The sequence below is a fragment of the Acomys russatus genome, chromosome 14 (genome assembly GCF_903995435.1).
Source record: "Acomys russatus chromosome 14, mAcoRus1.1, whole genome shotgun sequence".
Classification (NCBI taxonomy): Eukaryota; Metazoa; Chordata; class Mammalia; order Rodentia; family Muridae; genus Acomys; species Acomys russatus.
The window spans coordinates 43,537,057-43,552,271 of record NC_067150.1 but is presented as its reverse complement, the minus strand read 5'-3'; the positions used below and the strand labels follow the sequence as shown (position 1 = coordinate 43,552,271).

The following is a 15,215-nucleotide window of genomic DNA, read 5'->3' as shown; positions in this document are numbered from 1 at the left end:
TTTAACTTTTAAAAGATGAGATTTCAAAGGGCACATATACTTGTGGATTTAATGTTTATTCTTTTGTTCCTTAAAGCATCAAGTAATGAAAATTGGGGGGTGGGGATGGAAATTATTCCAAACCACAAGAGTAGTATCACACCACTTTTCTATGGTGTGCATAATAAAGAAAAACTCCAATAATGGCTGAAGTTTAAGGTTCTAGCTCTAAAAACAAAACTCTCTAGGATAAAATGTGAAACATTCTATAAAAATGCCTGCTTTTCAACATCAATGAAATCACTACCTATTCTTGGAGAACAACTAAAGTATCAATTGTTGGCTTTTAAAGTGTTCTGGAGGAGAGCTGTTACTCTTCACATAACACTGTCTGCTACGTGTTAGTGAGAGGCCATCTGAAAGGCAATCCTACATTATGGTGCCTGTTCCGAAACAGCCTTGCTAAGCCCAGATAAAGGCACCTAGCATAGAGTGTAAAGAACTGCTGAGCCTTACTAGTGAGAGCACCCTGCCCTTCTTCTGGAAAGAGACACTGGGCAGGGTGAAATAAAGCAATGCCTGGAAATTCCAAATTACCCTTTGGATGTCAAGAGTTTAAGAGTCACTGTGACCTCCATAGTAAAAGGGGGATAAAGAGTAAGTCTACGAGGATTCAAACTTTTTTCCTAAGTTATCATTACAGTTCATGGCTCAAATTATAATTTCAGGAAATATATGAGAAAACCATGTTAAATAACAACAGTGGACCTCAAAGGCATGAGCTTTTGTCACTTTATTGTTAACCAATGAATATTATCCAAAATTAGAGATGTAATTGTAATTTACTTGTACAACATGAAATTATGCTAGTGGGAAATTACCAAAAAGTCATTAGTGTGTTTTTACATTGCTATATGAACATGTGTTCTCAACTGCTAATGATAAATGTTAATTGATGCACTCACTATGAAAACCCATTTTGCAAATGGCTGTTCCTGTTTAGAAAAAATCATACAGCTTTAAAAATGGATTAAACCCACTTTAGTCCTAATCTACAAATAGACTATTAACAGCAAATATAACTGGTAGCCTCTCAACACTGTAACAACTGGTGTAGCAATGATAATGTACACAATGCAAATAGAAAAAAAAAAAATCAGCGAAAATCCAAGGGAATTCAGTTGTTTTAGCAATACAGACTATTGCTCTAACGCTTTGGAAAACTGAACGCTCATGCTTAAAGTATGAGCTGTAAGGCTTACCGTCTCTCCCTCTCCCTGACAAATGATTTTGCAGTATGTGCACAACCACTGTACAACAGTCACTTCAAGGTTAACCAGTTGTCATTTGTCCTACAGAGTCCAAAAAATATATTAAACCTTTCTTTTTCATAATGTCTGTCCAAATTAATCCTTTTTAGGTCAGCAAAAATCAAAAAACAGCACAAGAGATATTTTCAGACACAAGTTGAATCTACTGTGCATGAAACTTGCTTAATAAAATGGCAACTGCAATAGAGAAATGGAAGTTTGAGGCATAATACCAAATGGGAAGTAGCTGAACCACACAGAGAAAACAAGGCTTTCCATTATCTTGAACCTCAGGTGCTTCATGATCAAAGAATATAAGAGCATCTTTCTGGTTGGAAAGACTTCTTCAGTAAGACGTAATTGAAATGAAATTTGTTTTTAGAGATTGCAAATAAAATTAGCAATGATTTAGAAACCAAATGTGCTAAAACGATGTACCTACCCCATCAAGAAAAAAGGACGAGACTGCTCCACATGTGCAAGGGCAGTGTCTTTCTCACAAAGGGCCACTCCACTTCCTCAGACACACAACACCCCTCAGGGACTAACATACCAGTGAGAGCATGCAATCTCAACAATTCAACAGAAAGGCAGTTTACAACGTTAGCACTGGAATCTCCAAAGTGTATTCAATGAAGGACATGATGGAGACTGTCTATGGTAACAAACATGCAGCGCGCACACTGCGTGTGATCGCTCACCACGGGTGTAGAGAGTGAGGTAGTAGTATTTTCTTGGAACTGATGTTTTCATTTCAAGGTCCAGGTTTGTTTTTATAACAATTAAAATCAGCTGTCATCAGCAGTATCTCTGACTGGACATTTGTGTTTCTAAATCAACCTAAGAACAAAACCTGAATTTATTTCAGAGACAGCTCAATCACTGGCAATGCTTCACCAATAAATTTTCCTAGGAGTAACTGCCTACTGGCTACATCTCTGAAGTGGCAGGCAAGGAAAACCACCAAAGGGTTATGGGACATGAAACACTCATCACCCCATCTGTTAAAGATGACTGTCCTTAAGTAAATGAAAAGCAAACACCCAACCACATAAGGGATTTCTGTAATAACTATGCACCTGCTGCATCCTGTGCTGTCCGTGTTTTCATCGGCTTGTGATGCAGTCTTCTACACAATGACCCATGTCTCATCTACCCTGTGTCTGTCCACCCCAATACCTAATTTAAGCAGCTCCAGTAGGTAATTTGTATGACACCAGAATTATGGCTGTCATGACAGAGCATGAGAAGGCCACACTGACAAAACATGAGAGTGAACATGGAGATATATGCAGGGTAAACATGGAAAGGGCAAATAAAACTGAGCTCATTAACTAAACATGCATTGAAATGTCCACCATTACCCTAAAATGTACACAGTGCCCAAAGCACACATACACATTTGTCAGACATGGTCACTAGTGTTAATATTCAACTGAAAAAATGATGAAACAAAGAAAACATGAAAAATGTACAAAGAGGTGACAAAATCCATTATCTATTCCCTGGACAAAAGAAAAATGACCAGACATGACATCACAGTGCCTTAATGCTGAAGCGCGCCCTTCAGTGTTCTGCTATGGAGCACAGTCAGCTGGTGTGCTTTGGCAAGGTGGGATGCGTTCCCTCGCATCTGCACAGGCCTGCTTTTCTCTGGTGGTGGTTCAGCTTATGAAGGACATGTATCACAAGAACAGCTCTCACATTGCTTCAAACTCATCGATGCGCTGCTTTGTATTGCCTTGTCGAATCTGCCGCAGAGTCTTGTACTTGTCACGGCCTGCTTTGACATTCTCAGCATGCAGAACATCATTCTGTGTCTTCTTGGTTTCATCTCTGGCTTGGGCTAATTCTGAACTTAATGCCTGCATTTAAAAATATTATTACATTACATAAAGTTATAAAATTGTGACAACAGATTAAAGAATGACTTTTTAATATATTAATCTTTCCACTGTGGGATCATTTTCTGGGTGGTATGCAAGCTTTTTTTATTTTTTAATTTTCAAGTGTGTCTGAAGGTATGAGATCCCCTGGAATGGGAGTTACAAATAGTTGTGAGTTGCCATATGGGTCTGGGAATTGAACTCCGACCCTCTGCAAGGGCAGCTGGTGTTCTTAACTGCTAAGCCATCTTTCCAGCCTTGCAAGTTTCTTTTTTTAGTAATTGTGATGTGATGCTAGGAATGCCCAAAGCCTTTCTTTCTTTCTTTTTTGGTTTTTCGAGACAGGGTTTCTCTGTGTAGCCCTGGCTGTCCCAGACTCTCTTTGTAGACCAGGCTGGCCTCCAACTCACAGGGATCCACCTGCCTCTGCCTCCGGAGTGCTGGGATTACAGGTGTGCGCCACTACTGCCCAGCAGCCTTTGTTTATTTAGTCTGAACTACTTTAACTTTCTTATCCAATACTGAAACAACTGATCAAGTTCAAGGCAGTCATTTTAAAGGAGTTACTATAAGATTTTTTTAAAATGGACTTTTTCTCTAGAAATCTTAATACAGCTAATGTAACTATCTCTTTTCTTTATTAAGATTTTACCAACTTAAAAATCAGATAATTTCTAAACTATTAAATATTGCTAACTTTTTCTATTCTGACCTAAAAATGTACATTTAATAAACTGAACTTTTATTATAAACTATGAATAATGACAGAATATTTTAGATAAAGGATGGGGTATCAAGTATTACATCACTGTTTTGTTTTGATTTTAAAGATTTATTTATTTATTATTTATACCGTGTTCTGCCCACTTGTACACCTGCTGGCCAGAAGAAGGCACCAGATCTCATTATAGATGGTTGTGAGCCACTGTGTGGTTGCTGGGAATTGAACTCAGGACCTCTAGAAAAGCAGGCAGTGCTCTTAACCTCTGAGCCATCTATCCAGTCCTACATGACTGTTTTAAAGACTAATTTCATTTGACAAAGCACTACAATACTTCCTTGGAAAATGAGCCAATCTATAACTGAAAACTCACAAGTTAGCAAAGCCCCTTGCTAACAGGGTCGTATAATGGAAACAGTAAAGGAACATCACACTGCAGGACAAATACAAGCCAGTCACAAGCTTGGACCACGTTAAGAACTGCAGCGCTCATGAGGCTGATTTAGATGGAGATGCAAAGGATTTAAATGTGCAGGCAGCTTCGCGCTCTGAGTACCTGGAGCTGCTTCTTCACCCGCTCGTTCTTCTGGGTCTCCGTCACGCGCTCCTCCTCGCTCCTGTGGTCCATCACGCCCTCGCTGGACAGCTCGGCACTGGCCTCCGCACTGTTCTCATCATGCTCGTCGTGCTCGTGCTCGTTCTCCGTGGGAGGGATGACTGGGGGCGGCGGGGGAGGCGGCGCAGACATCACAGTTTTTAACTCTTCTTTGGTCTTTTCCAAGTCTTCCTGAGCTGCAAAAGCCTGAACATTGAAAATAAGTTTGCGAAACTGGTAATAAAAAAATGATTTATTCTGTCTTTGTGACAAAAACTATATTTCAAAGTAATAATCAGTCCTTTTAGTAAAAGCTCCATTTTTATAGAAGTCCAGCAGGTAGGAGGCACAGAATTTTTTTTTTTAAAAAAATGTCTTGATTAAAGATATCATTACTACAAAACAGCCCGGTGGCGCATGCCTGTAATCCCAGCACTCAGGGAGGCAGAGGCAGGCAGATCTCTGGGAGTCCGAGCCCAGCCTGATCTAGAAAGCGTGTCCAGGACAGCCAGGGCTACACAGAGAAAACCTGTCTCAAAAAACCAACAGGTTTATTCTTTGTTTCTGTAACTGCCGTGCAAATGCTTGGTGGAAAACAACTTAATCTGTATACTGCTGAAGAATGTCACACTAATAGACAACATCTGGGCAACAAGCAGAAAAATAAACCGGTCAATGGTGTAAACAGACTGTCATTACTCTAATACAATGGTCAATTAAAATCACTAACCTAATGATGGGTTAAGATGAGTGTCATCTCACAAGCAACGACACAAACTTGCCAAGTCACTGATGACTTGGAGGACAGTACTTCCTAGATTGCCTGGAGAAGTCTCACTTCCCAGTCTTGTCCTATGTCTCATTAAGAACAGACTACCTTACTCTCAAAGGTCTCCTAAATGAGGGAGGTCTCCTAGGAGAATTCCTTAAGCTTTTAGAGCCACATTTCAGTTTACAAGAAATACTCAGGATACGAAGATAAAAAGAACGACACCACAAGGAAGCAACAGACACACACACACACACACACAAAGAAGAGCAGTGCACAGACGCCTCCAGCAAATCAGTATCAGCTGAGGGTCTTAAGGGTGTTAAGATTTAGAGCAAACAAAGAGTCTATTGCTCCTGCTTTGCACATGGCATAGCAGCCTACCTACAAGTTCCCAAATTTATTGGTTAAATTTTGAAATCTAAATATAATCTAACATTAAGTGAGATGAATATTCAATAAAATTGAATTATATGAACAGAAAGATTTCATTTCTAATATAACTGTATACATAGCAGGAATAGGAAAGGATATATACTAATGTCTTTTAAGTAATAGCCTAGCTCGTTAAGAATGTAATTTTCTTTTTATATTAATTTTTATTGACTTTGTACATTTTTATATTGCTCATGTTTTAAGTTTTTGTCTCTAAAAAAAAATAAAATAAAGTTTTCGTCTCTAAAGTTCATAAATCCTTCTTTAAACTGGATCTATAAAATTCTCACAACAAAATCAGTATTACCGGGAGACTAGACATCTTACCCTTTTTATATTTATATGTATATTTTTTGCATACACACACATAATATATCAAAAATGTCCTACCAAAAATCACACTTCTACAAAGAAGTTTAAGAGTAGAACAAAACAAGTAAAAGTACTTTATTATAGAAAAACCACTGCATATTTCATGTACCTTCCTTGGATATTAAAATTGTAACTGTACTTACTAGCTGATATTACTGAATTAAACTCACCCCTCTAATTACAAGCTTGATTTTGAACTTGTGAATTCTCTTTAGAAAACTCAGCAGTATCCGGTGCTCCCTTAAGAGCTGGAGGCAGTTAAAGGTTGCTGAGGAAAGGAATCCAGGAGGCCCACCTCTAGCTATGCAGCAGGGAATTAATAGTTACTGAGAGAGATGGTTCCTCAGTGTTGTAGCCACTGGCAAGCAAGCTGTCCATATTCCTGTAAATAATATTTCATCCTAACAGACTCATTGGTCCACTAAAAAGAAAACAACCCAGGAAAAGTAGAAGAGGAGACATCAGGTGAGAAGAGCAAGGTGGTCAGTGGGAACAGTACTGGGACTAGAGAGAGTAACTGGGAAAATATGGTCAGACTACATAATATATATGTTTGCATGTCAGTCTATAAGATATGCATAATGCCCATGTATAATTAAAGCATGCAAAAAAAAAAAGAAAAAGAAAAAATATTACTAGTAGCAAAAAACTATAACCCTGGGGCTGGAGAGATGGCTCAGCGGTTAAGAGCACTGGCTGCTCTTCCAGGGGTCCTGAGTTCAATTCCCAGCAACCACAACCATCTATAATGAGATCTCGTGCCCTCTTCTGGTGGTCAGGCATACACAAACATAATAAATAAATAAATAAATAAATAAATAAATAAATAAATGCTACAGCCCCCAACTCACCCTCATGTCAGGTCATTGGTTGTCATGACTTTTTCAGTCTATCACAAAATGTTTAACTCTTTCTTTCCATTCTTATTTCATTGCTACAGCCTTTGGAAATTTAAGGACCCAAAATTCCAATCCATAATTCAGGCTGGTAAGGTTTTTGTTGTTGTTTTTATAAAATCATACTTGAATGTGCTAATTGTGTTCTGAAATCTTCAGAACCTGATGTCTACACATACATCGCACCAATTTGCATCAGTAGAGCATTTATTTGAAGCCCTCATAACTCGGTTTTCTATAACTTGTCACCGCACATTCTAGCTTTTGTGAACTCACACTTGATTGTTAGCTATTTACTGACTATCCTCAAATCTGTTATATTCACTCCTAGCCTTTTGTTTTTCTTTTTTCAAGACAGGGTTTCTCTGTGTAGCCTTGGCTCACTTTGTAGTCCAGACTGGCCTCGAACTCACATCGATCCACCTGCCTCTGCCTCTGAGTGCTGGGATTAAAGGTGTGCGCCATTGCACCCAGCTCACTCCTACTTCTTATAGTCATTCAGGTGTTTTTTCTATCTGGAAGAACCAACAACACATCAACCCTTAATCTGACTCCCAAAAAATCTATTTATTTCTCAAGACCCTATGAATCTCCCAGACATCTGTCTAGCTCTCACACAAACTGATCGCCTCGCATGCATCTGCCAGTGACTGAGCATATATGCTCATCTCCCATCAGCCCTGTAAGGTCCCAAGCATACTGCTGGCACACTAACAGAGCAGTTACTCAGTAAGAGCTGCACACAACAGAACAGTGATTACTTTGTGCTGCCACTCAGTAGCTTCCTCTTCCTTTTTCTTCTTGGCTTCTTCTAAAAGTGCAATCTTGGCAGTGAATTCGGCAAGTTCTGCTGCCTAGAATTGAAATGTTTATATATTACCAATACTATAGACAGTATTTTTAATAATTCTTTTATGTTCATCAGTCAGTCAAAAACTTTTCAGGTACTTAAGTCTATTAGTCTTCCACTTTAAAAAGGCAGCATTTCCTGAGGGTCTACTGCTTGTTCCCAATGGTTTCTTGAGATAGTGAAAAAATATAAGGCAAAGTTAAAACATTTTTATTGTATAGATGGGCAATTACTTATGCTTCAGCAGTAAGAACTTAAACGTGTAAAAGCTGTACTTTAAACTTGTATTATTAAACAGATAAAAATTATGTAATTTTCTGGAATGTTAAAGGTACTTTATCAAGGCTCTCATCTGCTTCCTCATCAGTCCTCTTTTCAAAGAGAAAAAAACTGAAAAGCTAAAAAAGCAAAGGACAGGTATGCTATCACACACCTGGAACCCAAGCTTTCCTGGTACTCAGGTAGGGCAGGGAAGAGCAAGAGTTCAAAGCCAGCCTGGGTTAGTAGCAAAACTCTATCTACAAACAAACAGGACTCAAAGACATGCAATAAATAAACACTTGAATTAATACATATACTCAGAATCTCATCTGTGTCATGAATAGTTTCATTTTTTGGAAGTATATTAATTAGATAAACAAAACTCCAACCAATTATGGCTTATGGATGTCATACAGAAACCAAGCGTGCTGTGCCCATGTATCTAAAGCACAAGCTGCTACACGTCCCACCGCAGAGGCTGTTGAGAGTCAGTGCTTCAACTTGTGGGTTGTGACCCCTTTGGGGGCTGAATGACCTTTCCCAGGATCACCTAAGACCATTAGGAAACAGATATTTATGCTACATTTCACATAGTAGCAAAGTTACAGTTATAAAGTAGTCACAAAAAATAATTTTATGGTAGGGATCACCACAACATGAGGGACTGTATTAAAGGTTCACAGCATCAGGAAGAATGGGACCAGTGGTCTAAACGAATGAAAAATCTTTCGTAGGCCACTGGCTATACTTAAAAGGAAGCTGTAACTAGAATCTATTATATGAAAGAAAATCTATTTTCATTTTTTAAAAAAAGTAACCATAAGAAACAAAACACATGGACCTGTTTATCATATTTTGTCCTGGTACTAAGATTTTGTTTTTTAACTTTTTTCACATAGACATAGAACGCTCAGCTTCTTTCTGTCACTTTGCTACTACCCCTATGGCCTGCTTTTAGACGGCACTATACCCCTGGGCTTGCTTTTCCAGGGATGCACAGGCCTTACCAGCTGCTCCTGGTTCTTCATCTGGTCAGCAGCCTGCCTGGCTATGGCGGACTTAGCCTCCTCCGCGGCCTGGCGCTCCTTTTCGAGCCGCTCTGCCTCCTCTTTTGCTCGCTGGCGCTCCTGCTCCAGTTCCAGAGCTTTCCGAGTCTGTTCTTCTAGTTCTGTTGAACATTTCACCCAGCCCACAAACACGGGTTAAGTTCCATCATCCTCATTACAGCAACATGCCAAAATGTGCAGTGTCTAAACATCAACATGGGTCTAAATATACAAACACTTCAATTCTAACCTGGTAAAGACTAATAATTCTACAAATTATGTAACTCGAAACTGCAAGGACATGTAAGCCCCTTACAATTCAAGCTATGTCAAAACACTAGAAGCACATAGTTAATTTTCTGAAAATCTACTGTTAAGTTTTGACCTAAGGGAATTAGAAAAGCTCGGAACCTGGGTGGAATAACTCAGGAACACACTTGCCTGGATGTACAGGCCCAGGGTACCATCACTAGAGCTGTCCAAAGGTAAAGACTGCGCTGCTTGCCTTAGCAGAAATCTATAAATTAATGCATTTGAAGACCTATGGGGCTAGCTAGTGGCATAACCTTTGTCTAGTATATAAGATAACATATGTTCAAAATATGTTGTCTTACTTACCTAAACTAAGCACAGGTGGAGTAACCCTCATCTGAAATTCATGGGGATTCAAAGTGTTTTGGATTTCAGGTTTGTGGGGATTTTCAATATTTAATGTACACAGTGAAAGAATTTTAACATGACATTCATTTGTTTTATATGCACCTCTCGTGCAGAACCTGAACATAATCTGATGCAGTGCTTTCAGTGTGCCTCTGCACTGACTGAGGCCTGTTGTATGACGTCAAATGTGCAATTTTCATTTGTGACATTATGTAAATTCAAAACATTTAGATTTGGGAGTATTGAGATGTTTATTTTTTATTTTTTGATAACCCACTGGCAATTTTGATTGACTAATTGTAGATATTAAGTTTGAAAAAATAACTTGACACAAAAGTTCTTAGGTGACATATCACTTATATCTATCTCTATATCACCCACATATATATACAATGAACCGACTGACAAGCATTGTAATCTGTGCATGTATCAAGCATAATTTTTTCTCACCACAGTAAACTGAGTAAGAAAGGAAATTACTAATACAAAAAATAATTTTAAAAAAACTTAGATGGCTTTAAAACATTAAATTTAAGCATTATTTTTGCAAATGCTTACTAAGAATTCTGTGAGAGAACAGAGTGTAATGTCCTAAGATACTGAGCCTAAGTGTCCTTTAGAGAGATGTGAAAGTAACTGTGATGACAAAATTTTAGTTAACATTCTCAATTTTATTTGTTTTGATCACAAGTATGAGGAATTTCATTTAGAGATCTGAGAGATTTTGAGGATTAGAGAAAAAAGTAAGTCTGGCTAAGCTTTAAATTCTTGACAAAACAGCATACAAATTCTATGTAGCTATCTGGCTACAAATTATAAAAGCACCCAGTACAGGATGTTACCACAGCTTAGTTAAATGATGGCTCGTTTTGAATTTTCATTTAAAATTTGGTCAAATTAACCTAGAGTAAGCTTCCCTTATCCTACTTGGCTGACAGAGCCCACAAAAGCTCACAGCTCTATCATCCACCTACATAAGTGAGTAAAAAACTGAAAGCAGGATTCCAAAGAGACATGGCCCATCAACACATGCTCAGCCCCAAAGGGAGGAGATTCTAAAATATGTCCTAATATGGATGAGTCCTGTAGGTATTACACTAAGTGCAGAAGCCAGTCACAAAAAGATACTCCATGACTCTCTTCACTATCCAAAACAGTCTAGACCCTTGACAGGGAAGGGCACATGCTAGGGGCGGAGGGAGAAGTGACTGGGGAGCTACAGCTTAGCAGGCAGAGGTTAGCACTGCAGGCTGAAAGTGTTATACCGGCGACTCTTCATGTCCTCAAACCATGCTCTTCAAAATCAGAACACTAAATTTTTATGTTTGCTATAGTTAAAAAAAAAAAGTTTTATCTCATAACAAAATTCTTACAAGTTTGGATTACAAGTTAAATTTTGATGTAAATACTCCCTAATGTTATTTTCTATCAGCTTTCTGCATTATCAATTTTTTAAAAGGTAGATTTAATAGATTTTTGTGTAATTCTTAAGTCTATCACAAGAAGCAATCTTTTAAAAAGTTAAAATGAACAGTATTCTAGTCTCATCTATAAAGAGAAACTTGAGGAATCATACGCCCGCAATGTGGAAAAGCTGTTTGCAGAGTGCACGAGAACAAGAATGAGCAAGCCTCGGCCATGGGCCACGCCCAAGACTAGTTTATTCATTCTTTGAGTCACCACCAGCACTCCCACTCAGAAGCTACATGTGACTACTTTCACACAACAGCCAACTTGAAGTAAATTTGGATCCTGCACACATCTAAAATATTTACTAAATGAGTCAAGACTGGTGAAGGATTTGATAAGAAAAATAAACATCAATTCCCCGCCATCTGGTTCATACAAAATCTAGAACTTTCCATGTTAGAGGTGTAGCATAATGGCAAAGGATGTGGCATAGCTTATTTAAAATCAACACTTTCAAGACAACTACTGAAACTCACAAAGACAAACTGTTTTTTGTCCCTACTCGTGTCAGACTAGTGTGGCTAGTTATACTATGTAATTGGGAGGCGACAGGGAGAATTAATGTAAAAAACTAGTAAAAGTTGCACAAGCTTCTCATTCTCATTCATATTTGAAACCCAGCATTACATGATTTTGCAACCCAAATAATTTCTTACCAAGTTTAGAAGCTTTCATACTGCAGTAACAACATAAAAACAAAAACAACAAACAAAAAACCCTACATGCCTTATTGACAATTTAGCCCAAAATATTAAGCATTTCTTTCTCTTTTCTAAAGCAATGGTTTATCAACAACTACATTATTGGTTTCCTGGGGAAAGCATACAATCTAAGAAGAAAAAAATAACAGTTCAATAATCACAATTCTTAGAACTCATAAGAACAGTATGGTTGTGCATTACTGAATGAAAAAAAATTTAATTTTCTACAGTATACCTAAGCAATAATAAAATTATTATATGTCACCATAAAAAAGTGAAGATTTCTGTGAAGAGTATATGGAAATATTTTAAATAAAATAGTAGGCAGGTGCACGTGCGCGCGTGCACACACACACACACACACACACACACACACACACACACACACCACAAACACACACCACACACACACACAGAGCCAGGCACAGTGGTATGCACCTGTAGTCCTCAGCACTTTGGGAGGTAAAAGCAGAATGGTCAGCCAGCTCGAATTCATGGCCAGCCTGGAAAATATGCAGTATCTCCTCTTAAAACAAAACACCCCAGGATATATGTCAATTGCCTCCGTGTGACAAATAAGAAAACGTTTTCATGTGTGCTGTGTATATATTTTGTAAACAAAAAGGTATCTGCTTTCCCCAATAGTGGAATAATGGCAAAGCAACACCCCAGCCTGGGATTAGCGTTCTAAATGGGCCAGGAAGACAAAGATGTTGAGCCTGGGATTGAAGAACTACTCAGGAACTAGGAGGAAAGTTCTTGATAGGGGCAAACAAGGAAAGCAGCCTCATAAAACCTATATGCTATTTTCCTTCAATATATTTGCCAATTCCCCCAAATGTACACATAAGTGAGACACCAGGAAACACGCAGAAATAGTGTAGGGAGAGCAATCACAGTCTCTTGTCACATGACAGCATTTGATGCCAACACAGACAAGGCCTGGTCATCATCTAGGTTCTCGCTTCCTTAGAAGAAAATATCTGCAAATCGTTTATTTAATAAAGAATTTACATCCTAGACATGTAAGAATCCTTAGAACAACAACAAAGAAACTCCACTGACCAGAGGGCAGAAAAATTTAATACCATCACCCCCAAAATATAGAAATAGCTAAGAAGCACCTGAAAAGATACTCAACATCAGTAGGCACTGAGGTGTCTAAATCAAACCCGTAACACAGCACTGTAAATCATTTAGGAAAGCAAGCATCAACACATTCTGGTGAAGATGAGAGAGAATTCACACACTGCTATGGGAACATACACCACTTTCAAATTAATTGAGCAGTGTCTCAAAATATGTCAAAGTGGCCAAAATATGAAAACATAAAAATAAACCTATACACGTATGTTCATAACTTAGACATAACACAGCAAAGTAGCAGAAACAAGGCAAATACCCAAGAATTGATGAATAAAAAAGATGCCACTGAATAATTTAAAATGAACGAAATGTTAATATATGTTACAACACAGATGCACTTTCAAAATACAAGGCTAAACTGGACCTGGTGGCGCACGCCTTTAATCCCAGCAGAGGCAGGCAAGTTTGAGATCAGCCTGGTCTACAATAGCAAGTCCAGGATAGCCAAGGCTACACAGAGAAACCCTGTCTCGAAAAACAAAGAAGAAAGAAAGAAAGGAAGGAAAGGAAATACAAAGCGAAGAAAGAGAATCTGGTCATGTGTCCAGAAAAGGCAAATCTGTAGCCACAGTGAAAGGATTAACAGTTGCCCAAGGCTGCAAAGGATTACTGGGAGGAAATAGGTGACTACTTGGAAGGTATGGAATTTCTTCGTAGAGATGACAGATTTAATAAATTGGCTAGGGTGATAGCTGGACACTCTGAACATATTAAAACAGTGTTAAACTGTGCAGTTTAAGTGTAATTTTATAGCATGTCAATTGTATCTCAACAAAGCTATGAGGAAAAAAAGTAAGACTAAAATCTAAGATCTCAAAAATCAGAATGAAAGCAATTATATAGGGATGACAAATGACTAGGAAGTAGTAAGCAAAGAAGAATGCTGTATTGTTCGTTATCTGGTTCTGGAAAGCTACAATAGTGTGTACAGTTTACATGGTATAGAGATAAACTTCCCTGAAACCAACTGAGGCTTCCTCCTAACAGGCGCACACAGACCTCTCTGTTGGTACTTCACTGAGATCGTGTTTAGGTTTTCAGAAATTAAAACTACTTAAAAACAATTCCAGAATGCTAAATTAAGGATTATTTCCATTACAGAATTTAGGAACCTAAGAACTAAGGTGTTAACAGGATGCACTCATGGTCACATTCTGACTTAGTGACAGAATTATGCTTTGCTCCTGATTGCAAACACTGATTCGAATACAACAGTATCGTGCTGACTGCCCCTCCACAGAAATTCAAGCTACATGAAGTGATTTTGCTCAGGTTACTGCTCCATCTTCCAATAAGGTGTATGCAGCATCAAAGCAGGGACCACATCTATCCAGTATAGTGTACCCAGTGCTTACTATCTGCCCACAATTAATAAAATCACTAGACCACAACTCCCTTCCATACTCTGTCCTATGGAAGCCAAACTCATTTTGATATTTATTAGAGTAGCAAATGACTGGCAAGTCTGGTAACTGCATCTTTCAGGTATCCAATCCTTCTTTTAAGATGTTCTAGAACACCTGCTCTACCTTTTACATTCTATATAGTGAGTCCTTTGAAACAATCGCATCAATAAACATTAAAAGAAAGAAAATGACAATGAAATAGAAATTTTTCCTCAAAAAAACATTACAGGTTAAATATCATGACAAATTCTTGAATGAGAACTTAGGACAAATTACAAGACAATCATGTAGGTTTTAGGACAGCCTGGGAGAGCTTTATTAGAAAAACAATAAATACACTAGATGTCCTTTGCCTTAGGACGACTGATTGCAACTGTCTTGAAAAAGGTGCTCTATGTTCTTTATGCTCTATCTCCCTTATACTCTTCAGTGCTTCTTTGAGTAGTTCTGTATGTAAACCATTAAAACCTTTATTATACACCCTAAATAAATGAGATTGAAAATTCAGTAAGTAGCTGTTCTCTCAAAGGAGTTACATAAATTTAAAAGTCCTATGAATCAATCTTCACTATCAAATTTTCATTGTTTAAACAATCTTCAGGACAATGCAGGTGGTCACATGTGTGGTACTAAGAACCAAACCGAGGGCCTCATACATGTAAGCAAGCATCCCAACCCATGAGCAATGCCCTAAGCCCCTGAATCCACGTCT

At 38.2% G+C, this 15,215-nt stretch overlaps 1 protein-coding gene across 2 annotated transcripts in view; it reads right to left on the bottom strand.

Annotated features, from left to right (window-relative positions):
• The window catches only part of Rdx (radixin), a 59,897-nt gene that overhangs the window by 13,118 nt on the left and 31,564 nt on the right, over positions 1–15,215 (bottom strand). The window contains exons 11-14 of one of the 2 annotated variants that reach the window (XM_051156443.1): positions 9,082–9,242; positions 7,725–7,817; positions 4,453–4,698; positions 2,994–3,154 (exon numbers count right to left, since the gene is read on the bottom strand). In XM_051156443.1, coding sequence (XP_051012400.1) covers positions 2,994–3,154; positions 4,453–4,698; positions 7,725–7,817; positions 9,082–9,242 — 661 coding nt within the window. Of the gene's footprint in view, positions 1–1,993; positions 3,155–4,452; positions 4,699–7,724; positions 7,818–9,081; positions 9,243–15,215 lie in introns of those variants that run through there. The other variant, XM_051156444.1, reaches the window with a different exon arrangement.